This window comes from Galeopterus variegatus, unplaced genomic scaffold, assembly GCF_000696425.1.
Source record: "Galeopterus variegatus unplaced genomic scaffold, G_variegatus-3.0.2 Scaffold912, whole genome shotgun sequence".
NCBI lineage: Eukaryota > Metazoa > Chordata > Mammalia > Dermoptera > Cynocephalidae > Galeopterus > Galeopterus variegatus.
The window spans coordinates 54,769-82,353 of record NW_007727023.1 but is presented as its reverse complement, the minus strand read 5'-3'; the positions used below and the strand labels follow the sequence as shown (position 1 = coordinate 82,353).

At 39.2% G+C, this 27,585-nt stretch overlaps 1 protein-coding gene across 3 annotated transcripts in view; it reads right to left on the bottom strand.

Annotated features, from left to right (window-relative positions):
- Positions 1–1,867: 1,867 nt before the first annotated feature.
- Positions 1,868–27,585, bottom strand: part of STOM (stomatin) — a 27,402-nt gene continuing 1,684 nt past the window's right edge. For 2 of the 3 annotated variants that reach the window (XM_008573369.1, XM_008573368.1), the window contains exons 2-7: positions 16,141–16,244; positions 15,199–15,271; positions 13,765–13,847; positions 9,718–9,921; positions 8,557–8,691; positions 1,868–2,699 (exon numbers count right to left, since the gene is read on the bottom strand). In XM_008573369.1, the coding sequence (XP_008571591.1) occupies positions 2,496–2,699; positions 8,557–8,691; positions 9,718–9,921; positions 13,765–13,847; positions 15,199–15,271; positions 16,141–16,244 (803 nt within the window). In that variant the 3' untranslated portion in view covers positions 1,868–2,495. Of the gene's footprint in view, positions 2,700–8,556; positions 8,692–9,717; positions 9,922–13,764; positions 13,848–15,198; positions 15,272–16,140; positions 16,248–27,585 lie in introns of all 3 variants that reach the window. The other variant, XM_008573367.1, reaches the window with a different exon arrangement.

Below are 27,585 nucleotides of genomic sequence, written 5' to 3'. Positions count from 1 at the left end.
GGGTTGGGGGGGGGGGGTGTATGGATCTCAAACGCTGAGGAAAAATGCATGGGCTGGTGCACTGGATGGCAGATGGCCTACTGCAGCCTCTCCCCTTCCTCTGGCCCACAAAGAGCACACAAAGAAGCCAGAGCAGCCAGCCCAGGACTGGAGGATCTGATGTGCCACTTCTGAAAAGTGAAATCCACATATACTAAATGCAGGCAGAAACAGACTCTCACCCAAAGAAAATTAAAGTGTATATACTTTATTATGTACATTGTTGGAAAGGGATGCCACTTGGAAAAAACTCTTGGACTAACACTTTCATCCTAGAGCTCCTTCTGTGCTTCCTCCCTCCCAAGCAACTTAATTTCAACCTATTAGGCTATTAACTCAGAAGGCAGAAAAGTGAAAGTTACTTGGTATCAGGATATGGGGAAACTCAGGAACCAAAAGTATTGGTATGCTGAGAAGAGATTTTCAGCCAGGATGTGGGGTTTCCTGGTCCTCAGTGGTCAAGGGTGAACCACCTCAGAAAACAGATAAAACCATCATTTTAAAATTCAAAATGTAAACGCAACCTGATTTCCAAGTTGAAATGCTCCACATGCCTATAATAAACTCAGGTAGGAAGCGGGATACATGGTAGTTCAAGGTTTTCTAAAATAAACTTGGAAATGGGGAGTAGGGAAAGGGTAACCATAGGCTGGAGCTGACAGCGTGATTCAAATAAGGATAGATATGAACGGTGGTGCTGGGAGAAGAAGCTGTTATTCTTAGACTTCTTCAGGTGAAACCAAAGCCTCAAAGAGGAAGTGTTACAAATGTCACCAGCCAGTTTTCCAGCTCAAAAGGAAGAATGCCAGGTTGTTCAGATTCACAGGCATTTGCAAAATGGAAGGTGCTTCCTAATATCACAGATTAAGAAACTCTGGTCCAGAGGGACCGACCACTTCTCTTCTTTCAGCATCAACATATATGATAGAAAAAGCAGGCCGGCCCGGTGGCGCACTCAGTAGAGTGCGGCGCTTGGGAGTGTGGCGGCGCTCCCGCCGAGGGTTCGGATCCCATATAGAGACCGTCTGCTCACTGGCTGAGCACGGTGCGGGTGCAACACCGAGGGTTGCAATCCCATTGCCGGTCGTGGTACGGGCGCGACACCAAGGGTTGCGATCCCGTTACCGGTCACGAAAAAAAGACAAAAAGGAAAAAAAAAAAAGAATGACTAGGCAAATAAAAAAGATCTACATCTGTATGGATACCCTATGTTTGACAGTGTCTGCCCAAGCTCATTATGTGCCCAGTACATTGTGAATTCCTTATACTACTTAATGCATGGGATTGGTAACCGAGATATTTCACAGTGTACGATAGTTATTCAGATGCAGAGAGTAAAATATAATGGTTTTCTTAAGATATTTTTTTAAAAAGTATTTTAGTCCTTAAACTATTCAAATGGGTACATAACTATTTGTAGAACTTATAGAAAATTTTATTAAAAATTCAAAACTTTTTAAAACCCCATATATGAAAATAGGCAAAAGTGAGAAAAAAAGCACTTTTGTGACAAGTATTTAGCTGGTTTGACAGACCACACAGCAATCATTTACTCATAAAGGAGTCCCAAAGAAGTTAAAAACAAATGCACATATTATTTGAAAAGGACCACTATAATAGTGAATTTAAAAGTCTTTGGAGGGATAGGATAATCTTTTTCATCGATGACATTTCCTCTAGTTCTGACAGATACAGGCAAGAAAATGTTTACTCTTGAGTAAGGATTATTCTTTTTTTTTAAAAAAAAGATGACCGGTAAGGGGATCTTAACCCTTGACTTGGTGTTGTCAGCACCACGCTCACCCAGTGAGCTAACCGGCCATCCCTATATGGGATCCGAATCCGTGGCCTTAGTGTTATCAGCACTGCACTCACCCGAGTGAGCCACGGGCCAGCCCAGAGTAAGGATTATTCTGAAACATGGTTTGGGTTTAGAAAGTAAATGGATATTAGGGAAATTTTCTCAATGAAGACTCCCTGGAGAGAAGGCACATATGGTGCAGAGAAGCTGGCTGTAGCGTAAGGTCATCACTTCCTGCAAAGCATTTATCCAGCCAGGGGTGTTAGGTGGCAGTTCTAGGCTGTGTTCTTGCCTCTGGCCTGGCTGCTGATAGAGGGTTAAGAATGACTCAGTGGAAGTCAAAAGAAGAGGGATTTAACCTACTATGTAATGTATGATCTAAAACTACAAACTTTTAAGTATTTTAAAGAGTAAGAGATTATCTTATATTAACCACCAATCTTTCTCTTTCTCTCTCACTATTTACAAACTAACAGTTCTTATGCCTGTTCTTATGATGACTATACATTCTACGAACACCACACTCAACATATGGAAAAGGAAAGGGAGGGATATTCCCAAGGTGCCCCGCCCTACTTTCTCCTTATGAGTTAAAGGCTAATTTAATTTGGTCTCCACTTGGTCCTTGGAATGTAGAGCTCATCTCTGTACTGGCCTATGTGGCTCTGGGTTTTGCCCCCATGATGCCTTGCAACATATCTATGGGCAGAGGGAAGACAATTGTTGAGTTTTTCTCGGCGGCAATGGTGGTCAGTGTCTGAAGGTACCGGAGCTGAAGGGCCGCAGGGGATTCTGTGATGACAATGGAGGCTTCTTTCAGAGCCCTGGATGCATTCATTTCTCCCTCAGCTGCAATGACCTAGGACAGGGAAAAGGAGAGGTCAAACTGGAGAAAATCACATGTCATGCAGCAATCTTCAACCTGGGGTTTGTACACCTCAGCTGGTACACAAAATTTTCCAGGCAGTATGCCAGAATAGTTTTAAGGAAATCAGTTTCTAGATACCCAGTTTCTATGTGTTCTTTTTCTTAAAACTGATTTGCCTGAGTATGTGCCTGGGTTAAGACATTCTCTTTTACTATTGCCTTTCTCCCATTTTCTGGGGTCCCAAACAAAGGGACAATTCAAAATACTGTGTGGGGTTGAGAAAATGAATGAGTTTAATGACTGGATACAAATCCTTTTGCAAATCAAGTGGATTTCCATTTCTTTGATTTCAAAGGAAGGAAAGAGAACCTTAGGAACACAAAGCTGATGTATCACTAAAAATATTTTTTTCTGGAAGATTGCTATATGATTTTTTTAGCACATAAATTCAAAGGGAGTGCTAAGAATTGCATAGCATTACTTTAAACAAAACTTCCATTTCCATCTACTTATTTATGTAAACAAGGTTTCTTAGTCCTGATATCTATAAAAATGAAAAACAGGACTAAAATTAATGCTGAATTCTGTCGCATTTTAGCAATAAGTAATAGCCATCCGCACACATATGATTTAATTACTCATTCATTAAGAGAAGCATATCTAGTAAAAGTTTATTTCTTATTTAGGAGAAATTCTGAAATGTTTGTAGAGTCTTGTTTGCAGTCACAAGAAATTTAAAAAATTCAATTCGAATTTACAGACTAAATGTGTTACAGTAGGGTAATAAAATAATTCATGAAAAAATATATTAGGAAAAGAATCTGTGGGGGAGATGAAGGTGAAGTGAAAATTTGAGTTCAAGAAGAAAAAGAAACAATGAAAACTTCCTGTTAAAAAAGAGCTTATTCACATATTTTTAAATGGATGATTAAATCATTATGTTATTTAAATTTCACTGGATACATTTAAAGGAATGATGTTAACAGTTTTATTTTAAAATGTCAATATTTACAACATGCCACGAATTATATGTTTGGCAAATATGTAAATTCAAGATAAAAATTTTTATATGCCAATTTAAAATGTGTAATGGGATATATAGTTTACATAAATTCTTTAATGGGTTACATGGGCAAAAAATTTTGAAGATCACTGGAGTGGTGGAGAGAGCAGGGACATTGGAGTTAAATAGACTTGAGGTCAGATCCCAAATCTAACGCTATTAGCCGAATGTCTTCAGAGAGGTTATTTAACATCATGAACCTCAGTTTCTTTTTCTTAAAATGGTATAACAGTTACTTCCTAGGACGATTGTAAAGAAGACAGAGAAGGTACACTGAGTGTTGAATGAATAAACGGAGGCTACTAAATAGAAGTGGCACGTGACAAAGATCTGACTTTTGGATCCATTACCCTTTAATGCACAAAAGATTCAGAAGCTAAATCAAGGCAGTTACTTTTAATTCATAATCCTAGAAGAAGAAAAGATATAAAGATATCATAATCCTCAAGATTAAAAGTGCAGTATGACCAGGTTGTCCTCACACAGTTCTCTAAATATTAACGGTTCATAATACTCCTCTGAATATCAGAATTGGAAGCAATGGTCTGGCCCCAGTGAACTTTCATTACTTATACAGCAAACTTTGGAGGCCGTCCAGGTGTTAATAAGCCCCGTGTAGGAGTGTGGGGTAGAAAGTGGAATCCCCAGTCTCCTTCCGATCCTGGTCAAGCAGGAGAGACAGACATGGAGACAGATCACTTCACTCTAGTGTGATAAATGCTGACAGACGTGTACAAGGCACAGGGCTACCACCGACAGGAAGCAATAGCCGCATAGGGTGAGGTTGTAGAAGTTGAACATTAACGGATGAAAGGTTTGCTGTTTGCACAAAGAGGAAGAACAGTTTAGGCAGAACACATGATACGGTAACTGAAGTATAAAAAAGCTGGTGTAAAACTGTAAGTGGCTGAATACTGTGTGAAGAAGACGCAAAGTAGGGGATGAACAGGGCCAGGGTCTCAAGGGCAGTGAAGGCCGGGGTATTTGGTCTTCGTTTTACAGGCAATGGGAAGCTGCGGAATCATTTTAAGGAGGTAAGAAAGCTCATTAGATCTAGTTTGAGAAAACACCCTGCTGGATGTCTGAGGAAAAATGAGAAGAGAGCTGTCAGTGGAACTGCTGCCAAGAGGTTGGTGCCATTTCCTGGTGGTGGGGATGGGGGACAAATGACTGGGGAGCTATGCAGGAGGGAGAATCGACAGAATCTGTAGACTGACTAGGTATGGGGGCGAGGAGGGAACAGGGGCTCAGCACCACGTTTCTAAGTTTTGGTTGCGTGACTAGTGAAATGACAGAGACAGGGGATACAGGACACGGTACTTACTGAGAGAAAGGACCCAGTTTACAGGGTAAAAGCCTTAACTTACCAAAGCAAACCGTCATGTCCCTCCTAGTCTGTGTGAAGAGGCAAGTGCCAGATATGCTCAAAGAGAAGCATGGAACTGTATTTCGAGGCAAGCACTGGAGAAAGGTCTAAGTAAACCCCTGCATGAGAAGAGCAGGCTCTGATTTTTTTCCATGTCATCTCAGATGTCCAGTTAGGCACTTTTCTCTATGGACATGGACCAACCACAAAGATATCTCATTTCCAGCACCAATCAATCAATACACAATCTCTTAGCTGGGAAGCCAGACCCACCAGGCTGGGCACACATTTTGTTCACAGAAAAGCTGCTCTGCACAAGCTGCCAAAGACATGAACACGACACCATTGGCTTTGCCTAAATATAGGCCAAGTACACACTGTTGATAAGATCTTAGAGAGCAAACCAAGTTATTTGTGGGTGTGTGGGGCTTTTGCGAAATGTGCGGTAACCCCATGTCAATCAACACTTTATATTTACAGACCATCATTTTGAAATCTGGCATTTTCATGTATGTGAGATTGGTACTGCCTGTCCCCTTTTGTAGACCACATGTCCTGGTCAGAGGAAAGAAAGAGAAAGGCGATCCTCTGTATTTTTATACTCCATCCTCTCAATTAATAGATTGCTGGGCCCAGAAATATGAGCCTGAAAGCACCTGCCAGGCATTTTTCTGAGAGTTATGGAAAGGAAATAAGGGAGAACACAAACACAAAAGATAATTATGTTTCGAGCCATTAAGAGGTGGTCTAAAAACTTTTAAAAAAGGTTTGGCTAACATACACTAAAATGCATGGGAGAAGTTGCCTTCTTTTGTGACTGGCTTCTTTCACTCAAATTCTAGTTGTATTTACATGTTCATTTTCTTTGCTACATAGTATTCCTTCATGTGAATAAACCACACTTTACCCATTCAACTAGGAGTGGACATCTGGGTGTTTCCAGTTTGGGGCAATTATGAAGTGCTGCTGTGAGCATTCTAGTATGTGCCTTTTGGTAAACATATGAGCATGTTTCTGTGATACATACTTAGGAGTGATACGACTGGCTCTTATGGTATACAAATGTTCATTTTTGGTAGATATTGCCAGACTGTTTTCCAAAGTGGTTGTACCAATTTACACTCCCACCAGCAGAGTATAAGATCCAGTTCCTCTCTTACCCACACTTGGTTCTTTTCTTTCTAGCCATTCTGGTTGATGTCTAATGTAACATCTCCTTGTAATTTTAATTAGCATTTTCCTGATGGCTAGTTAACTTAAGGAATTTTTCCCTAAGGTCTGTTAATCTATAGGCTCTCTCACCATCTCTCTCTTTTCCTCTACAATTTATTTGTTGAAGAAACTGTGACCCCTCTATTTCCCATGAGAACTTGAATCTAAGCCTATGGTTGGTTGCAGGGTCACTGTATTTTATAGAAGGGATAGGACCATTGTGATTCTATATGGACACCCAACCTTACAGACAGATGGTCACTGCCCAGGTTCATGAGACTGCTTCCAGAACTAACCCCACAGCCCCACCCAAGTGGGAGCATGGTAATTCAGAATTCTAAGCAGTTTCCTTCATCTTTTCTTACTGTTATAAAGGGAACACAGAAACTCTTTCCAAACTGGTCAGAATGCTGTGGAAGAGGCTTGGCCCATCCTGGGAAGTCCCAGAAATGGCACTGAGGAACAGAGGGGGATTCTAATTTCCACTGCCACTAATTGATTGTGTGACCTTGAGGAAATCACTTAACTTTTGTGGGCTTCAGCTTTTCACTTGGATAGTGGGATGGCAAACAAGTTTCATTTTTAGGGCAGGTGAGGATTGGTACCTTGAGTGCTGCATCAGGGTTCTGAGGCCATGTCTAAGCTCAGTGGAAAACAGTGCTGTGGTTAATTACTGGCATGGGGATAGGACGGTGGAGTGACAGCATCTGGGGTAGGTATTTGTCACCTTTGGAAGATAATCTCTGAGGATCCTTTGGGCTCTGATTTTCTACATAGTCTGTGTATGGTAAATTCCATTATTTGATATGGTATGAAAATGGGGCTTTTGGTTAATAACAGAAGCTAGGTAAAAGCAATTCCTAATTTTCAAAATAGACCACACTAAGGCATATTTAATAACATTATTATAAATATAATTTAGTCTTCTAAATTTGATAGTTTTGAAAGATGGTACTTGGCTGGCTGGTTAGCTCAGTTGGTTGGAGCATGGTATTGATAACACCAGGGTCCAGGATTTAATTCCTGTACTGTCCAGCCACCAAAAAAAGGAAAGAAGGTGCATGAGGGTTCTGTGATATCATCGCAAATATCAATTACTATATTAGGAAAACCTACAAATTCTGGTTAATAGAAAATTCTAGAGGCAATAGGTCAAATGAGCCTACTATTCTATCTGGTGCAGGCTAAGAAATTATAGTGACCAATTTGTGACTTCAAGGGCATCCTAAGAGAAGAACAGAGTTCTGCGGTCAGACAGTTCTCACCAGCTGCTACTATTTTCTGACAACAACGAATTGGTTTGCCCTTTGTGTCCTAGGAGATGGGTCAAGCCCACAGTAACCCCTCCTATGAATACTGCTCCTCTTCCTCTACCCATTCACAGGCATGGGGCTGTAGGACTGTATTAGTATCTGACTTTGCCCTTTGACCAAAGTTGGACCAAAGAGAATCTCTCTTCTGTGAATGTGGAATTAGGGCTGGCCTGTCTCCTTTAGTGTTCACCTGGGAAGACACATAAACTTGGAAGAGAGACAGTGAGAAGGAAAAAGGTACTGAGGGAAAAAAGACAATGAAAGAGAAGACAAAGATAAGTAAGGAATGGATGGTAACAAACTGATGAGGTTGCCTATTTGCTCTGAAATCAGCAGAACTGTTAATGTGCCCTTACTACTGGACTGGGAAAATAAAGTGTGGGACACGCAGTCATAAAAAAGTGATGTAGGGCCGAGCCCGTGGCGCACTCGGGAGAGTGCGGCGCTGGGAGCGCAGGAGCGCTCCCGCTGCGGGTTCGGATCCTATATAAGGATGACCAGTGCACTCACAGCGCTCACTGGCTGAGCACGGTGTGGCCGGTCTCAAAAAGGACAAAAAAAAAAAAAAAAAGTGACGTAACCTTCTTTGTACGGATAAGCCCATGAGATTTTAAGTGAAGAAAGCAAGGTGCAAAGCGGTATGTTCAGTATGACCCTACTTCTGTAAAATAACCAAGCCAATAATCCAACAACCTAGTCAAATAAGATCCAAATACACTGAACTGTCAAGAGTGGTGGCCTCTGGGGGAATAGGATGTGAAGTGATGGGGAGGGCTTTCCCTTTTAGTAAACAATTCAGGATTATTTCAATTGTAAGCATGTTTTACTTTTTTATAATTAAAAAAGAAAATTCAGTAAGAAAAAGTAAGAAAAACAAACTGAAAAACCAACTACCTTGGCCCGGGCCTCCCGGGATGCTTCTGCTTCTGCAGCCATAGCCCTCTGGAGCTGCACAGGTAGTTTCACGTCCTTAATTTCCACACGCTCCACCTTTATTCCCCAGTCGTCGGTGGCATCATCCAGAGTACACTGTTAGGAAGAGAGAAGGCAGATAAAAATGGTCGGCTCCAGCCCTGACGCCTGCAGTGGCTGAGTTCTTGGGGTTTGGAGCAGGTAAGGTGCTAGGGGAGAGCTGCAAAGAGAGAGTTATCCTGCGGTGGAGGGAAGCTGAACTAGGGACTGGGTCACTGGGAGGCTGATCCTGATTCTGCTACTAATAAGCTAATGTAGGGGTTGGCAAACTTCTTCTAAAGGGCGATATAGTAATTGTTTATTTGCAGTCTCTGTAGCGACTATTTAATCCTGCAGTTGTAGGTCAAAAGCAGCCATGGTCCTTGTTGTTATCATGGTGAGTGAAAAAACAACAACAAAAAAAGCAGCCCATGGATAATATATAAATGAACAGGTGAGGCTGTATTCCAAAGAAACTTTACTTACAAAAATAGGTGGCTGGCCTGTGGGCCATAGTTTGCCAACCCCTGAGCTGATGTGACTCTGCATAAGCCATGTTACTTCTTTGTGCTTCCACTACCTGCCTTTAGAATGGCAGAAGTGAATCCATCCTATTTATTTCATAAGGTTGTGTGGGTATCAAATAAAATCATAGATTTTACTCACAATGAAGTCTATACAAATAATAAGAATTCAGATTTATAGCACTTTATTTCTTTTGAACAAGCCAGGCTTAACTCAACATCTATCACTCAAGCAATACTGGAGCGCACAACAGTTACGAGGGAATTAATGGGACTCATATACAGAATAAAGCTTTAACAATGTCTGCATTACCTTGCAGAACAGCCTCTGAACTATTAAACTAAGCAAAAAGGTTAATACTGATTCTGGGGAAAGAAAAAATACAGAATGGAGGGAATAAAAAACAATGCACACATCTGCGTGTTACTGACCTACGAGCTGTTAGTGTGAAAACATCCCCTTCCATCAAGTTTGGAATATCTCAGTATGAAGAAAAAAAAAGGCCAGAGATCCCCCAACTTGAGTTAATAAAAGGTTCTCAAATAACCATTGAGTCTCCTCAATTTCTGCGTTCCTCACCTGCATGTTGTGTGCAATTTCTTCTCTGTCAGAGAGGATCTGAGAAAGGTTCTTGGTGCCCAGAACATTCCTCAGAGTAGTTTGTGCCAAAAGACGGGTTGCTGAGTCAGCATTGGTGATATTTGCCACAGCCAAGGTTGCATTCTGAACACGGTAATAGACCACACCATCCACACTAATTGTCACCGAATCCTTAGTGAGGATCTACAAGATGAAGGAAGCAATTTTACATCTGTTAACCAACTAAATCTTTTTATTTTGGCGGCTGGCCAGTAAGGAAATCCGAACCCTTAACCTAGGTGTTGTTATAGCGCTCTAATCAACTGAGCTAAGTGACCAGCCCTAAACTATATCTTTAACATAAGTGTACAAAATGTTATTCTATAGAACATCTTATAACACTAGCTGATTTTCTTTAGTAAGGCATCAGAAAGTCAATTATATCTTTAAAAATTTAATAAAATGAATTGACTTATAACCATGAATATGTACTATTTTGTGTTAATTAAAAAAAACGTTAGATAGTACATTCATTTATTCATTAAGTCCATTAATTCATTCAATCTTTCAACAAACATTGGACATCACTTAGTGGCAGGCACTGTACTAGGTACCAGGGATAAGGTATGAAGAAACTTGGTTCCTACTTTCAAGGAGGTTGGGGAATCAAAGGAGGCTTTAAAAAACTTAAAGGGCTTTGACGGATGGGCAGCTATGGGTGAACTAAGTCTTAAAGAAAGGAATAAAAGTTTTCCAAGGGTTGGGGGTGGAGTGCAAGAATATTCAAGTCAGAGCAGTGGGTCAAAAGGCACAGAGGCATGAGAGAGCCTGGGATTGATAAGCCACAAGTAGCAAAAGTATTACTGGAACAAAAAGTACATGGGGAATGTTTTTACAGGGCGACATCAGGGTAAAAATATATTTATAGCATGCTACATAAAAATGCTTAACATGACATAATTTTATTTTAAACTAAAAAGTTATCTGAGTGAGAGGCTCTAGAAAAACAGTAATGCACATTATTTCGTCTCTGGGACTCAGTTGTCTTATTTGTAGAGATTAATAACACTACCTATTTCACAAGACTGTTGCTAAAATTAACGAGTCAATACATTTAAATGCTCAGAATAGGGCTGACACATGATAAGAGCTATCTTTGTTTTTTTTTTTTTTTGTCTTAGATAATGGTGTTAACTTTATTGATTAAAACATTGATTTTGTTAACTGTAATACGAGGGTACTTCAAAAAGCTTGTGGAAAAATGGAATTATAAGATAATATGAATCTTTCCACAGACTTTTTGAAGTACCCCCATAAGATAATTTAGACAATAAGAAAGAAGCTATTTCACTTTGTTTCCAATTCATCCTCTATACTTACACAACAGTGATCTTTCAAAACCTCCGTCCTGATTACAGTAATCCCTGGTGTAGGAGGTTTCAGTGGCTTCCTACCACATCTAAGACAAAGTCCTTTGACATCTGGCCCTGCAATACCTCTCTGGCCTCAGTGCTTCCCACTTCCTCGGGCACACACTCTACATCAGGCTGCGCGCGGGTCCCTGCATGCACCGTGTTCCATGTCCCCAGGCCTTTATACATGTTCTGCCTCTGCTCGGATGCCCTCTCCTGCCTCTCCCTCACAACATCAGACTGGCACATTTCCACCATGACTCGAGTGTCCTGTTCTCTGTGAAACTTTCCTGACTCATGTGGCAGAGAGCAGCACTCTCCCCTCACACATCCATTGTGCTTCACTGCAGTGACATTATTTGTTTACATCTCTCTTTATTCAACTACGAATTTCTTAAGTGCAGTTTTTCTTTGCATCTCTAGCACTGGCAGGTAGTCAATAAGCAAGAGATGAATTGAATTGAAATGTGGTTCTGGGAACAGTGTTCTGTGAAGGGCTCAGGAGTGAGAGTCAGGAGGCTTTAACTTCCCTTGGTGGCCTTGAGCAAGGCTTTTAAACCATTTCACCCAGAGATTCCTCATTTGTGAGGTGGAGCTAATAACACTGCCCAATTCTACCTAAATTTCTGGGAAGATTAATTAAGAAGATGTTTGTAAAGGAAGCCCTTTTGAAAGTGTAAGGAGCTGGGTAGATGGAAAGTACTAACAATAATGTTGTTACATAGCTGTGTAGCCCTGCCAGGCATCAAAGCAGTAATCCTTCTTTTCTTAGTAATCTAAAAATACTTCTAACTTGGAAGAGAAGTGGGGGTTTGAAAATGAAAAGAATTACTATCTTGTGTGAAAATTAATAATTTCCCATGATGTGATGGGAAAATGTATGTTATTCCTGAACACATTCTTGCCAGTTTGACTTTTCCACAGCTGCTTTCTAAAGCTACAGCTTCTCTGTCTACTGTTTATTGTAGGCAGAGTGTTTATCTTCCTTCACATTAAGTTCGCAGGGGATCGGAAAAAGGATTGCTTGCCAAGTTCCAATCCGTGCTGCATCCAGCAGCTTGCAGGAGGAGATAGAGCAGCTGGAAGGCAGAAGCTTACAGCAACCCTGCCAGCAATGTTTATTGAGGAAAAGGCCAGAATTCCCAGCTACCCTGAAAGGGGCTCCTTCTGTGAGTCAGTCTTCCCTGAAAGATGGGAAAACATGCAGAGAATAGAGTGATGTTTTGGGTCTTGCTGTGAGTGGAATGTGGGTAAAAATGATTTCTGGCATCCCGACATTGAGGTGTATCATAAAGTCTGACCTCACCACCTACTTGGATCAGTATCAGCAAGGAAATTCCTAAGCTTGTTTCTGCATTTTTGATAAGAGAGGCAACATGGCCAGGTCCCATCATGCTGAGTTCCTGGTGTTTGGCCAGGAAACATGGACAGCATTCTTCTGTCCCTCCCCGCTTTGTCATGTTTTCAGGTTTTCTGTCTGCAATGATTATTATGCCTCCTAAGACCCAGGTACCAGGTTGACCATCATTTCTTCAGGGGCTACGATGGAGCTAATGTAGAATGTATGTGGAAAAAGCACTGGACAGGGAATCTAAAGAGCTGGATTTTAATCCTGGCTCTGCCACTATAGTCTGGAGGAATTCCTTTGTCTCACTGTAATATACTTTCTAGGGATTCTACTGTGAACTTGAACTGTGAGAGTATTTGTGAAGTTGTTTTAGAAAGTTTTATTAAAATGCCAAATGAGCAGCTTCTGACTCTTTGGCTCCTAACCAGTTTATCTAGAATTAAATCAAGAACCCTAAGAAGAAAATATTGTACTAAATAGGATTTTCTGTTAGAAACCCATAGAGGAGAACTATGGTAGTAAAAATGGTGCTGATGACCACAATGATGATGTTAATGTTATACTCACATTAACGTTACACTATGATCTATAATAATAATAATAATAATAGCAAGCACTTAATATTGCACTTACTATTTTCAGGCACTGTTCAAAGCACTTTACATATAATATCTCATTTACTCCTCACAACAACCCTATATAGTATGTCCTACTATTACAACATCTATTTTACAGATGAGGAAACTGAGGAATAGAGAAGTTAAAGAAGCTGCTCGATGCTGTCTACCCTAAGTGAATCATTGTGTGGTATATGCATGTATTGAAACAACACACTGTACCCCACAGAAAGAAATATAAATAAAATTGAGAAAAAAATGGAGTTAAAAACAAATGAACAAAAGCAATCTGGATTAAATTGTAACACTCGACATAAAATAGGCTTTTCTCTGTAAAACCACTTATATTTTTAAATACACGAACGCTAACAAGATTGTGAATTTGAAGTATGAATCTATGTCTGTTACAAATAATTATGATCCGTAACAAGTTATTCAAACTGGTGATTTGCATTAAAGCAGTATCTGAAATTTTTCCCTAAAATATTTAAGAATAAACAAAGTGCTATAATTTAAAAAGAACAACAACAAAAAAGCTTGCTCAAGGTCACCGAGTTGGAAATGGTGAAGGCCATCAGGATCCAAAGCCTATTCTCTAACTATGCTGCCTCTCATCGTAAAGCGCTTTCACACACAATCCTCAGTTATTCATAGCAAAAGAAAACCTTACCTCCTGAGGAGGAATATCAAATGAAATTGTTCTCATGTCCACTTTGATGAAGCTGTCAGTGCATGGTAGAATAAAAAACAAACCTGCAACAAAGACATGCAGAAGATTATAGAGAGAAACCAGCCCCTAATCAGTACGCTTCTCCATTCAATTCTAATAGAATCAACCTAATCAACTGAAAGTCACCAATTCATCTTAGTGAATGAGCCAGAAGCCAGGCAAGTTATCCTTGACTCTTCTTGCTTACCTCCCCCATCTACCTATCCCCACTGAGACCTGTGGAGTTCATTTCCTTATTCCACTGTGACTATCACTCTTTTTTTTCCACTTGGACCAGTGCAATTGCTTCCCAAGCCAACTTTCTATTTCTTGTAGTTTTTCGACTTCCTAAGCTATAAATAGAGCAATGTTCCCTGCAATACAAACCCTGCCCCATACTCGGTCCTGCGTGGCCCACCTCAGCTCACCTCTTCAGCCACTTCCCCTCTCTTCACATCCTGGGCTATCGCTGGCCTGAGCCATCTGCAGCTCTCTGAATCCACAATACCCTCTCCTCTACATTGCTTTGTACATGCTACTTTTCCGGTGGGAACACCTCCCACTGGCTAACACTTTTTCATGCCTCGAGATTCAGCCAAGATGTCACCTCCCAAAAGACTTGTCTCATCCTACGAACAGTTCATGTCAGTCACTCTTCTCTGGGTTCCCCTCTTTTCACAGCTCTCTGTAGTTACTACTTCGTAATATTTATCACATGGGATTTCAGCTATGTTTCCTTGTTGGTATCCCACCATTAGATAATAGGTTCCTGGGGCCGGCCTGGTGGCGCACTGCTACAGTGCGCCGCTTGGGAGCGCCGTGGCGATCCCGCCGAGGGTTCGGATCCCACATACAGACCGGTTCCCGCTCACTGGCTGAGCGATGTGCGGGTGCAGCACCGAGGGTTGCAATCCCGTTGCCGGTCCCGGTCCGGTCCGGGCGCGACACTGAGGGTTGCGATCCGTTGCCGGACACGAAAAAAGACAAAAAGGAAAAAAAAAAAAAAAAAAGATAATAGGTTCCTTGAGGACAGGAACTGTGTTTTAGTCTCCCTTAAATTCCCAGAGGCTGGAACATAGTAGGTGCTTAATTGAAGTCTGCCAAATGAACGACTGAAAGGCTTTCTTTTGTAGGAAGTCCCATGCTCAAACTTCTATAGCTGTAGCTATTCCTGGCGTAAGATAATCTTATCAGCTCAAATGGGAAGGGGAAGGGAAGGGGAGGAAGGAAAAGGTGAAAATAGTTAAGACTGGCTAGAGCCACTGCTATTGCTGTACAACTTCTGTCTGCTACATAAACTCTTTCATAAGTCAACAGAGTAGAGGTCCTCATAAGAAAAATCACATCAATAAAAAGAATTTCAGTCTCTAAACAATCCAGAATCCTAGCACCAACCTGGTCCTTTGGCTCCTCCTTGTAAAATGCGACCCAATCTAAAGATGATAGCTCTTTCATACTCTTTTATGATCTAGAATAAAAACATAAATCATGATTTAACATGAGGAGTACAAATATTTACATGTCCAATGTTTACCCTCTAGAAAGATAATTATTTACTTTTTTTTTTACTGATTATAAAAGCAATAGATATTCATTGTATAAATATGGAAAGTACAGAATAGTACAGTATACAGAAATAAATCCATAGCCTCACTTTTTAGCTGTTAACATTATTATTCAATTATTCATGCATTGTTAATTTGGAAAAAAAAAACTGACATCCTTATAGTTTTTCTTCTGAGTCCTTTAATAACAATAAATTTATCTCAAAATGCTTGAAGCATATTTTATCTTTTTAGGAATATGTAAATTATTGTCATGTATCTGAGTACTAATCACTTTGTAGAAAAAATAACCAGCATTTGAGGGCACTTACTATGTCCCAGGCATTGTGATAAGTACATCTGAACAAACTAATTCATTTAATCCCCACAACAGTCCTATGGAGTAGGTACTGTTATTTTCTCTCATTGTACAGGTGAGGAAACATGGCAAAGATCATGCAGTAAACCACAGAGCCAGCAGTCAAAACTCACCAAACTAACTTTGGAGAACTTATTCTCAGAAGACCACCTCACATCCCTGACCCCAGAAAATTTTTGATGGTGATTCTTACTTTAACCCACAGAAAACGATTGATTGGACAATAGCTGAAAAGAAGTTTTAAGATTCCATTATAATAGGTGAGTAGAATAAATTTTCCAGAAGAGAGATGAAAGAAAAACAATTATAGGCCACTACGGTCTTGCTATGTCTCTTGCGCACACACACACACACAAAGTGGGTTTATGTAGTAGGAGTTGACCACTTTCTAAATGTGAGTGAAATGTCCTTTACCTTTATGCACATCCATATTGAAAATGGGAAAGTTATAACTGTGAATAAGAATGAGACAGCCACCAAAATCCATCCACAAGGTCCAAGGCCCGTAGTGGAGCTATCTGCTGAAAACAAAAAGTACACAGCTCTTATCACTGTTAGCGTGATTACCACCATCTTCATCCTCACTATTTACTGAACACCTATGTGCTTGGCATTATGCTAGATGCTTTACACGAGTTTTCCCATCCAATCTCCATATAAGGGTACTTCAAAAAGTTATGAAAATATTTGTATTATCTTTTAATTCTATTTTTTCATGAACATTTTGAAGAACCCTTACACAACCCTGAAGTATAGGGACTACTTTCCATGATCTACTTAACATGATAACACAAATATTTTTCCATATTACTTGTTACTTACTCAGCAAACATTTATTAAGCACCTACTATTTATCACGTCCTGTGCTTTGTACTGAAATGATAAAAATGAATAAGACCCAATACGAGCTTTCAGGAAGGTTACAGTTTAGTGGGGAAGACAGACAGATGATTATAATATGAGTTGGTGAGTACAGACACAGATCTGCTCAGAAGAGGGTAACACACAGTTGGGATGGAGGTAAGAGTAGGGTAGGGTGGGTAGGTGATGGTTGTTGTTGTCAGAGAGCTTCTTGAGGGATGCAATGGTAAGAAAAATACCAGTGAAAAGAGAAGTGGAGGGAAGGAAAAGGGCATTTTAGCTGAGGGTACAGCATCACTAAAGGTGAAAACCATATGATATACGAGTATAAAGTCATTCAGAGTCTCTCTTTAAAAATTACACCTATAAAATATTTCACTGGGTTTATGCACCATCATTTATTACCCATTTCCTCATTATTGGACAGGTTGTTTCTGATTTTTTACTCTTATAAACAATGTTATAATGAACATCTTTGTACGCAGTTTTCCTTCCACATTTCTAATTGTTTCCTTTTTCTATAATATGAAATGGCTTTTCTGTCTGATTATAAAGGTAACACATGACCCACTGCAAAAAATTCAGAAGAGTATAAAAAAGGAGGGAAAAATTATTCTAAATCCAGAGATAATAAATATTTTGGTACATTCTTTCAAACTTTTCCCTTGTATGCAAACCATATTTAAAAAAAATAAATACATAAAATTTGTAACCTATTTTCTCCCCTCTAGCTATTGTTCTTTTGCCTTCTTTTTTAGCCTGTGCAACTATTCATTTGTGCTTTTTCTGTTTTTGTTTTAATTTTTCAAATCAAAATTACACTTGCATAAAGTGTAAAAAGTCAAGCAGTTCTATAAGAACAGTACCCAAAAAGGGTGGTCCCCAGCTCACCTCTTCTATTTTCTAACTCCTCAAAAGCAATCAGAATTTTGGCTGAGTAGTTTGGTATTTACCACCACGTTTCTAAATAATATGCTTGTTTTGTCACTTCTCGCTTTTTCAGTTTTGAACATTATCCACTGACTGTCCACTATGGAAGAAGATTTCGTCCTTTTCCTCCTCCCCCCATCCCCCCACAGACATATACCCATCCTTTCAACATAATTACATCATTTCAGTCAGATCAATATCAAATTTTATATTCTCATTAATATGTAGATGCTATTCAAAGGTAAGCCATGTAGTGAAGTATCATTAGTTTTCCTTTCCCGCACAACTTTTTGTTTTTTCTGAAGTTAACGTCTTGTTTTTTCCCCTTGCTGAGTTTTCAGTGTAGTCATTATTCCAACCTCAAACTCTTCATCAGTTGTCTAAGTGTCCTCTCAAAAGGGCCAGGCAGGCTGTCAATTTCATCCTCTGAAGGAAGTCTCTCATGGAGGCTTGCCTGGACTTCTCTCACCTAGTCTGCACAGCTACCATTCTGTGATTGCTTTTCACTGTCATTCTGGAAATTCCCGTCACCTTCTGTGTTGTTTCCTATTTTCTGTATCCAGTGTCTCCCTCATTTTTAGTTTGTTTTTCCTTTTTGTGGAGGACATAGGGACTGAGAAGACCCAGAGATATACTGATTTTATCAACCACAGAACGCTTCTGCTCTGTTTTCAAGAGCTGTTTTCTAATGATGAGAGGGAGTTTGGCAAGGGAAGAGGAGATATGCCAGGCATGTGTTATTGTTCAGATGAAAAGGCAAAATGTCAGTGAGACATGGACTTTGAATAAGTAGGAGGTCAAGAAATAAGCAGAGGGTTCAGGCTGGGAGCATGGGAAGAGAGACACATGTTGGCACCCAGGTCAAGTGCTCTAAACAGGATGAAAAACCAGAAATACAGTATCCTAGTTATATTTGACTTTGTAATTTTCTGATCCTGTGTCACAGTGTAAGGTAAATGTTCTTATACACACTTAAGTAAAAGTGATCTAAGTTTATCTGGGAGCTTTCTAAATTATAATTTTTTGGGTACAGACATATTCACTGAGAGAATATTCAAAGCAGGGCCAAGTGCTGCTTGTGGAGAAAGCTCTATAAGTATTATCATAACTGATAGTAATAACAGTGGCTGCTAGATGGTTTTCTATACCCCAATCACTGTGTTAATTATTTTTGACATGTATCTCATTTAACTCTTACAACAGCCCTGTGAGGCTAAGTATTTTTAACTCCATTTTACAAATCAGGTAACTGAAGCAACATAACTTTCCCAAGGTCACACAACGAAGGACCTGGGATTCAAATATAGGTAATTTTACTACAAAGCCCATGTTCTAAATCAATTCCTCTTTGACTCGTTACCTCTGAATAAACAAACCCTCATTAAAGACATTTTCACGTTTGGAGCATTTTCTCAAGACAGCATCCAGACTGGGAAAGGATGGTAGGAGTTTGGGGAATGAAATCCAATATTCTTACAGAGGAAGCCTTCTTAATTCCAACTGTGCCTGTTTATAGCAAAAGATAGTCTCACGGTTCTGTGCCAGGCTCAGGTCTAGGTTTCCAGAGTCAAACAAATTCCAAACAGGGAACAGAATCACCACAAATACCTATCTGACAGCATCTGGTGCTTTCTAAAATATTGCCCCATGTCTCCGATATTCCAGGCAAAGTATATAGCTCTGTGTCCTGAAAATACTAGACCACAAACTCCTTGAAAGCAGGGATGTTTCTTAGTTTTTATATTCCCAATGTCTAGCACAGTATCCTGCATAGAACGGGTTTAAAATAAATTACTTCTTACCAAGCTTTCCAGCTAGATGTGTTTTTTCCTTCCTCTGAATCTTGATAGCAACTTTTTTACCTCTCTTATGGCACTTATATTTTGCCTGATACTTTAATTTCTTGTGCATTTATATCCCTTGTTAGATTTCCTGTGAATGAGGAGTGTCTAGGTTTGAATTTCAGTTCAGATACTTCGTAGCTGTATTGCTCTTTAAACCTTAAGTTTCCTCACCTGTAAAAAATGATTATTAGACTGGTCTTACAGAGCTGAGATAGCACTCAGTAAATACAGATGATAGTTTTCTATAATTCTTCTATTTTACTCAAGCATTCAAATCTTCATGATGAAAAATAGGTAGCACTTCCTCATAAAAGCTTCTTAAATAACTTAATTTGTCCCTTGCCGCAGGCCTCCCCAACCAGGATAAGCTTGGACATTCAAAGACCCTCAAGAAGCTCGTTTATGAAGACATCTGCATGAGAACTAGCCAGAAGGTTCAGCCCAATTTTTTTGTGCTCAGTTCCCATTGTCACATTGTTTCTGAAAACCCCAAATGAGAACATGGGATTACAAATCAAGAGGAACAAGAAATTAAGTGGATATTCTTAAAACTGGCCCTGTTCTTTCACAAACCAAATACTCAGCTAGACATAATCAGTGTATACACTGGGAAAATGGCACTTTTGTATTTTTCTAATGCCTTTAAAATGAAACTATACCAATTCTGAACCCTCAAAGTTCTTCCTCATCTGGTTACAGCTCAAAAAGGTGCAAAAACCACATTCTTCAGGGAGGCGAGGCTTAAGCTCCACCTGGCTTATAGATAAACCCTTAAGTTGTCTACCACTTCTGGGAAAAAGAGTTATCTTTTATTACTGCTAGTAGTAACTACCATAACCAAATGCCTATCACATATTAGTCACAGCTAGGTCCTTATATACATTGTTTCTAATGTTTACAACAATTCGTAAAGTAGGTGTAAAATATTCCTTTTGGAGTCCCAAAGTAATAAAGTAAAAGACCTTCCAGGAAGAAACAAAACAAAACCAAAGCAGTATACAAAAAAAGACAAGTTGTGCAATAATTTTGGTTGGGTCAGCTTCTGGAAAAGCTGTAAAACATTCTTTCCAAGATAACAACACAGGCTATGTCCAGAGCACTGTATATTGTTCCTGATCCTGTATCAGCTGATTTACTTGAAGATCTATTGAATTTGGCACTACTGGAAATCACGTTTAGTCATAAATTCCATTCATCGTTGAGATACTGGATTTTTTCTGCTGAGAGAGGCCTGAAACATGTCTTACGTGGGCCGGCCCCGTGGCTCACTCAGGAGAGCGCGGCGCTGGTAGCGCTGAGGCCACGGGTTCGGATCCTATATAGGGATGGCCTGTGAGCTCACTGGCTGAGCGTGGTGCTGACCACACTGTGTGGGGGGTTGTGATCCCCTTACCGGTCAGAAAAAAAACCATGTCTTACGCAAAATCTGACTCAGAATCATATGTATTATTGCACACAAAAAGAAAAGGATGGGCTAAAGAATTATTGAAATACCTAAGTTGCAACATTTAAAGGACAATTTTCGCCTTCCCATTTCAGAGTGCAGGTGGAACACTTAACGTTGTTACCTGCCAAGAACACTGTTGTCTGGGTGGGGAAAGATAGGATGGTTGGGAGTCTAGTCTCAGAAACACATGCTATCAGTTCTAACATCACTTTTTAAGGGGTCAAAATGAAAGGTCTTGGTGATTTTTGAATTTTCTTCTTAAATCAAATATATTCAGGATATATGTTCTTTTTGGCCACTATTATTCCTCATCAGAGATTCTGTCAGGATTTGGCAAACTTTTCCTGTAAAGGGCCAGAGAGTAAAACATTTTATGCTTTGTAGGCCACGAAGCCTGTCGTAACTACCCAACTGTGCTGTTGTGGTGCACAAGCAGCCATGGACAATACATATGTGAATCAGCATGACTGTGTTCCCATAAAACTTAATTTATAGACACTTAAGTCTGAATTTCATGTAATTTTCAAGTGTAATAAAATCTTTTTTTTTTCTAAAACCATTAAAAATGTAAAAACTATTCATAGCTTGTGAGCCATACAAAACATGGCCAAATTTGGTGCATGGGCTGTTACAACCCGTGTTCCTGTTCTATGTCATGAAACTATTTATTTGAGGAGAAAGACTTTCATAAATTAAGTAATGTATTTGATTTTCCTTCCAGGAATTCAAATAGAGGTGTGTTTCCTAGCTTCCCAGTTTCTCTTTTCTTTGTGTGTTTTGAAATAAGATCTTTATAAGATGTGATAAATAAGGGTGAAAACAGGCAAAAGGGCAGGTAAAATATGTGAAGGCAAATACGTCACCAATTAATCAGATTTTTACTATAACTGAGTTTTTCAAATGACAGATTATAGGCAAAAGAGACAAAGTGAAGAAAACATCAGAAGAGAAGGAAAATAAGAGAAATAAGAGGGAGAAAAGGAGTAATGAGGAAATATAAAAATAATAGTATACTGCAAAGAGAGAAAGACTAAAAGAGCTAGAGGTCAGAAAGGAGCAGAATTTTGCACATGGTAGGGTTTCAATAAACATATGTTGAAAAAATGATGGTATTTAATTGGAGATCACAACCTGAAAATCATCCAGGCAGAGGATTTCAAAGCAAACAAACACACACTATAGCTCGTCTTTCAAATGATTATTTTAATTAGGCATATTTTATAGTTCTTTGAATGCCCTTATCCTTAAACCTCTAGGGGCAAAATTATTCTCTGGGCTGGAGTGGCCACAGGCTAGAGGGTATCAAGTTAGGACCCATGACTGAAGACTGTAAATTTTCCGCATTATTATAAACCATCTATAGCTATAAATACTAGACCAAAAGAATTGATACTGATGAAGCATTATGTGAGTTGAATCACAAAGCTTATAGTGTGTTTATTATGAAAAATTAAGGAAAGGAAATAGACTAATCCTTTTAAGAAAGATTTTTGATTAAAGTTGAAATAAAGGGAATCCTATGCTTAGCTCAAAAAGAATAAGGAAATTAAATAAACATAAATATTTTATTTCCCAAGCCTTTTGAGGATTTTCTGTAGCTTTCTTTCATTCATTCAAATGTTTCACAGCATAAAACAGGAGGAAAAAAAATAGGTGAGAACAACATCAACAATTTTAAATTTGGACCCCTTAGTGTTTTTTTTTTAAAAGATGACCGGTAAGAGGATCTTAACCCTTGACTTGGTGTTGTCAGCACCACGCTCACCCAATGAGCTAACCGGCCATCCCTATATGGGATCCGAACCCGTGACCTTGGTGTTATCAGCACCACACTCTCCTGAGTGAGCCATGGGCCGGCCTGGACCCCTTAGGAGGACCCCTGCCTCTCCTAAGCTGCTATAGCACTTTACCCTCTTTAAACAACATTTATCACACTTGTAATTATCTTATTCAATGTCTGTCCTCTTCATGATATTTTGGTCTTATTAAAACAGTAATAGCATAATGGGTTCAGAGTTGGCTCTGCCACTTACTAGCTGTGTGATCTTGGGAAAGTACCTTACCCCTCTGTGCCTGTCTATCATCTAAAAATGGGCTGTAATGAGAGTGCCTCTTCAGAGGGTTAGTGTGGTAAGTAAATGAGCTAATATAGAATGCACACAGTGCATAACAGGTACTCAAAAAATATTTGTTAAATAAGCAGTTATTGAATGAGTTGAATGATTCTGCCGCTGTGGGGAAAGAAAAGACTGCCTATTATATAAGTCAAACCGAAACTATAAGTCAGCAGACAGAATCCAGGAATACAGTTCAGAATCATCCTCTGTTGCAAAGTAGTTGTCATACTGCTTTCCTCAAATGTTTTTCTTTCTTTTTTAAAAAATCAGACCTTTTCCAACCATGCAAGGTTAGAGAATTCAGGAAGATAGAAGGATATGAACATGGCCCATGTCTGGAAAGATAAAAACACTTATGTTCAGAAACATCAGAGAGAAAAACAATGTCATAGTGGGTAATAAGTTAATTAAATTTAGAGTAGGCCTGAAGTATGTTAAAATAGAACAAAACCCTCCTATACTCTTTGTTTTGTTTCAGCTCTTTTACTTGGACATCTTAAAAGTATAAGTCTTTGGAGGATAATATCACTTTCATTTAAAAATGGGAAATGGAAGCATAAGGAAACTAGATCATGAGGTTCCCAATTCTTCAACTGAGGCCAAATAGCTAAGCAGTGGCTAAGAGGTTAAGGTTCTGGTGTCAGATTCCAATTCTACCACGAAATTTTTTCATCTGTAAAATAGAGGGGAAAAACAGTACTTATTTCGCAGTTGTTATGAAGATTAAATGAGAAAATATGTAAAGTACTTGACACTTAGGAAATGTTCAATAAATAGCAGCCATTGTTATCACAATTTTAGAGGACTATTGAGATAGTTTATAGGAATAAACTTTTCATTATGTCAATCACCTCTGGGACCTGCACACCATGGAGAAAATATCAAGACTAACAATCTGCTTGGGGACTCTATCTCTGGAGGAGAAACAGACCACATTTGCAGCAATTAAGTCAGAGTTCTAAACTTTCCTGGCCCATCTTTCACACAACTTTTTGCCCCTAAATTTGAATCACTGGAAAATGACCAAGCTTTCTGAATAGTACCCCAAGTACAGCATTTTAGCTTAAAGGTCCTAGTCACTGTTAATTTTTTATTCTTTGTTTTCCCCAATAAACAATACCTTAATAATTTACATTTTAAAGTTTCAAAAGTACATTCACACATATTTTCTCATTTGATACTCAAAACCCTGGGAGATAGGTAGGGCAATAAGATTATGCCCAACATATAGATGAGGAACTGACTCTCAGGAGGTTGAGATATTTGCCCAAGGTGACTCAGGTAATAATTAATAGTACTGAGACCACAACCCAGATCTTTTAACTCTAAATTCCACTACACGATACTATCTAACCATAAGTGCTCATTCCACTGGACAACAAGTTTGGAATAATTTTCATTGTCTGATACCTTAGGATAGACCCTTTATTGATTGTACCTTCAAGGTTGATTTATTGAAATGTCAGGTAAAAAGCCTGGGGTTCAAATGTCTGTGTTAGTCCCAGAAGAACAGACAAAGATTAAAAAAAACAAAAGGAAGAACAAGGGTGTCTTATCGGAGAATTGACACACTTCCTTCTTTCTACCAGCTGTGATCTTTAATTTCTCTTTTTCCATGCTTTCAGAAATAAAAGGATATTCCTTATTAGGTACAGTATATTATTTTGGCAATTATGATCCCTTTATTGATCATACAAACCCAGACAAATAGTCTACCTGTGATAAGAATATGTAATAAATAAAGAACATGATAGTCACACCCTAAAGTCAACAGTTTGGGTTATGACAAACTTAATAAGATAAACTGTAAGAAGAAAAATTGTTTCACCAACATAAGCCAAACATTTCTGTGGGGGGGCTGGCCAAAGCCAATCATTTAACCATGTGATTTACTCCATGGGGATCTTTATCTCCCTCTTGCTTCCCTTCTTTCAATAAACATTTCTGTACACCTACTATGTACATGATACTGAGCTATCACAGCAAGGAAGGACACAATCTCTGCTTCCAAAAGCTCTCACAATAGGGTGTAACAACAGATAAGTCAAACTGATAATTATAATAATGTGTAACAAACATTATGATAAAGGTATGCATAGGATGCTAGGCATTCACTTTTTTGTGGTTACAATAGTTTTCAGGAAAATGCTTTTCTATGACTTCTTAAAAAACTGATTTTGAATCCCATCTGTATCATTTATCAACACCTTTTAAATCTTTTTTCTTCAAAACCGACTAGGTGACTCTAGGTGACAGTGACTGACATTTTTAGGTGGGGACAGCTGGCTGCTGGCTGGTGAGGGGATCTGAACCCCTGACCTTGCTGTTACATCACTGCTCTCTAAACAACTGAGTGAACCAGCCAGTCCCTAACTGTCTTTTATAGTGTAAAATTTACACCATCAAGTGGTACCAAGAACCTACTTAATCATAAAAAAAATAAAAATAAAAATAAATGCATAAATGCCAGCTTTTGTAGACTTGGTCTTTGGTTTGAGTTAATTTATGACCAGTGATGCTTTCACTCAGATTAATAATTGAAGAAGTTACAAAGTTCTCCCCAATCTGATCAGCTGTAACAACTGAAATAAACAAATCAGTCCCATGATTCTGCTTATTTTCAAATATTCTCCCAAAGGGACTTATTCTGTTGACATGACTCTTAATTATAAAGATACATTTCTTTGCAATCCATCTGCATTATTTCATTACCATGTGAATGCACAGGCTTTAAGAAAAACTAGTCTTGCCCTAGGTTTGGTCATATTTACTTACCTAGGTCTAATTCTCAGTAAAAACATAAAAAGAGAGGGTGTAGGCTTTTATAATTCCACTGCTTCTATCAGAAGCAGCCCTTTACAGCTGCCTTATCCAAGAAGTTTTAACTGAAGCTGGATTCCTTCGGGCTTTCTTTGTTTACTGCCTCTAACCTTCAGCGAAGTACTGACGTTAGAGAAGGTCCTACATTTTGGTTTGCATTTTGGAGATAGCTCTAGAATAGGGAAAATAGTTTGGAAAATCAGGTAGCCCAGGTTTGAAACATGGCTCTGAATCTTATGAGCTATGTGTGATTCTACCACTCTGAGCCTCAGTCTCCTGATTGTAAAATGGTGAATAATGATGTTTTTCCTTGTGGAACTTTCACAGAATGGCAATTAGATAATGTTTGTAAAGCACTCAGGCTGTGTTTGGCACATGGCAAGCATTCAATAAATTCTACGTAATAAATTCTAGTAATAGCTTTCCTGCCAGTGTCAAATCTCTTAAGTTTACATTAAAAAAAAATAGAAAGAAAAGGTGACATAGACCAAGCAAAATTTTGTTTGTACAGAATGTATAATTTTCTGAGAGGATGCATTAGTTTCCAGTAGATTCTTAAAAGATTTGTCTGAAAAATACTTGTTTAGAACCTAAAAGAACTTAGACATAAAAACTGGTCTGTGATCATGAGAAACAACTAAACGAACATTAAGTTCAAAGATCATATTTATTCCCAAAGAACTCCAAACAGACTTCTCGCTTCAGTTTCTCACCAAGAGGTCAGGTTACAGAGGAAAGCATCTACCCACCTTCTTATCTAGGAAGAGACAACTAACTACCGAAGAGGCAGTACTGCATAATTTTCCTGTTCAAGTTTTAGAATCAGTCAAATCCAGATTTAAAATATGGCTCCATTACTTATATATTGTGTGACTTTGGGCAATTTAACTTCTTTGAGTATCAGTTTCTTTGAGTCTAAAGTCGGAATAAGAACAGTACCTACCACATTATCTGTTGTGAGGATTCAATAAAATAATGTATAAAAATATTTGAAACAGAGCCTGGCCTATTTAGTGTTCAAATTTTGTGGGGTTTTTTGTTTGTTTGTTTTTTGCTATTATTCTCATCAACTCCTCGACGTTATACTCCCAACTTGGGAAGATAACTCTCCCAGGTGCTTAGAAAAATGCAGGGTAAAGATTTCTGTAATTCTTTTGATGCTCCCGGTAAGAAACTATAGATAGGGATACCTGGGCAAGGGACATGAGACTTATATTAGATGGGTGGACAAAACTGGCTTTACGAATAATCAGAATAGATGACTCCAATGCAGTATTCTTTGTTGGGTGCTGGAAAAGCCCACCCAGCCCCCTAAATTTCTTCCACTCCATCATCTTGTCTGAAATTCCATCGTTAGAAATAATACCTTTGGATCACTAACAGTTCCGGAGAGGATACCAATACTCTTGAGAGGTTTATCAACTCTCTTTATTGGACCTCTGGCTCCCACCGCTCCCCCACAAAGAATTAACCAATAAAAGCTCAACGTGGTAGCCCTCTCAAGGGTTCTAGCTCCTTCCCAGGGGAACAAGACTGAGCCACTCACGATTCTTGCCTTCAAGATGGGAAGGCCCTGGTAGGGTGGGAGTGAGGGTAGGGGAACTGAGTTCTTTATGAAGGACAGAAGCCTGCAAGGAGGATTCCCTAAGACAAGGAGAGTAAGATGGAGGGGGCAGAATGGGTGCAGAAAGTGGAGCTGGAAAGAGAAGTGGGAAGAGTGCCAAAGGGAGACTTCCTCCCTTTCTTCTGCAAGTCTGCCTCCTAGGTGTCGGGAGCTGGGGGCTCGCTGCTGCTTATGAAATGGGTCAGGGTCCTGAAGCTGGGGCTGGGGGGGGGGGGG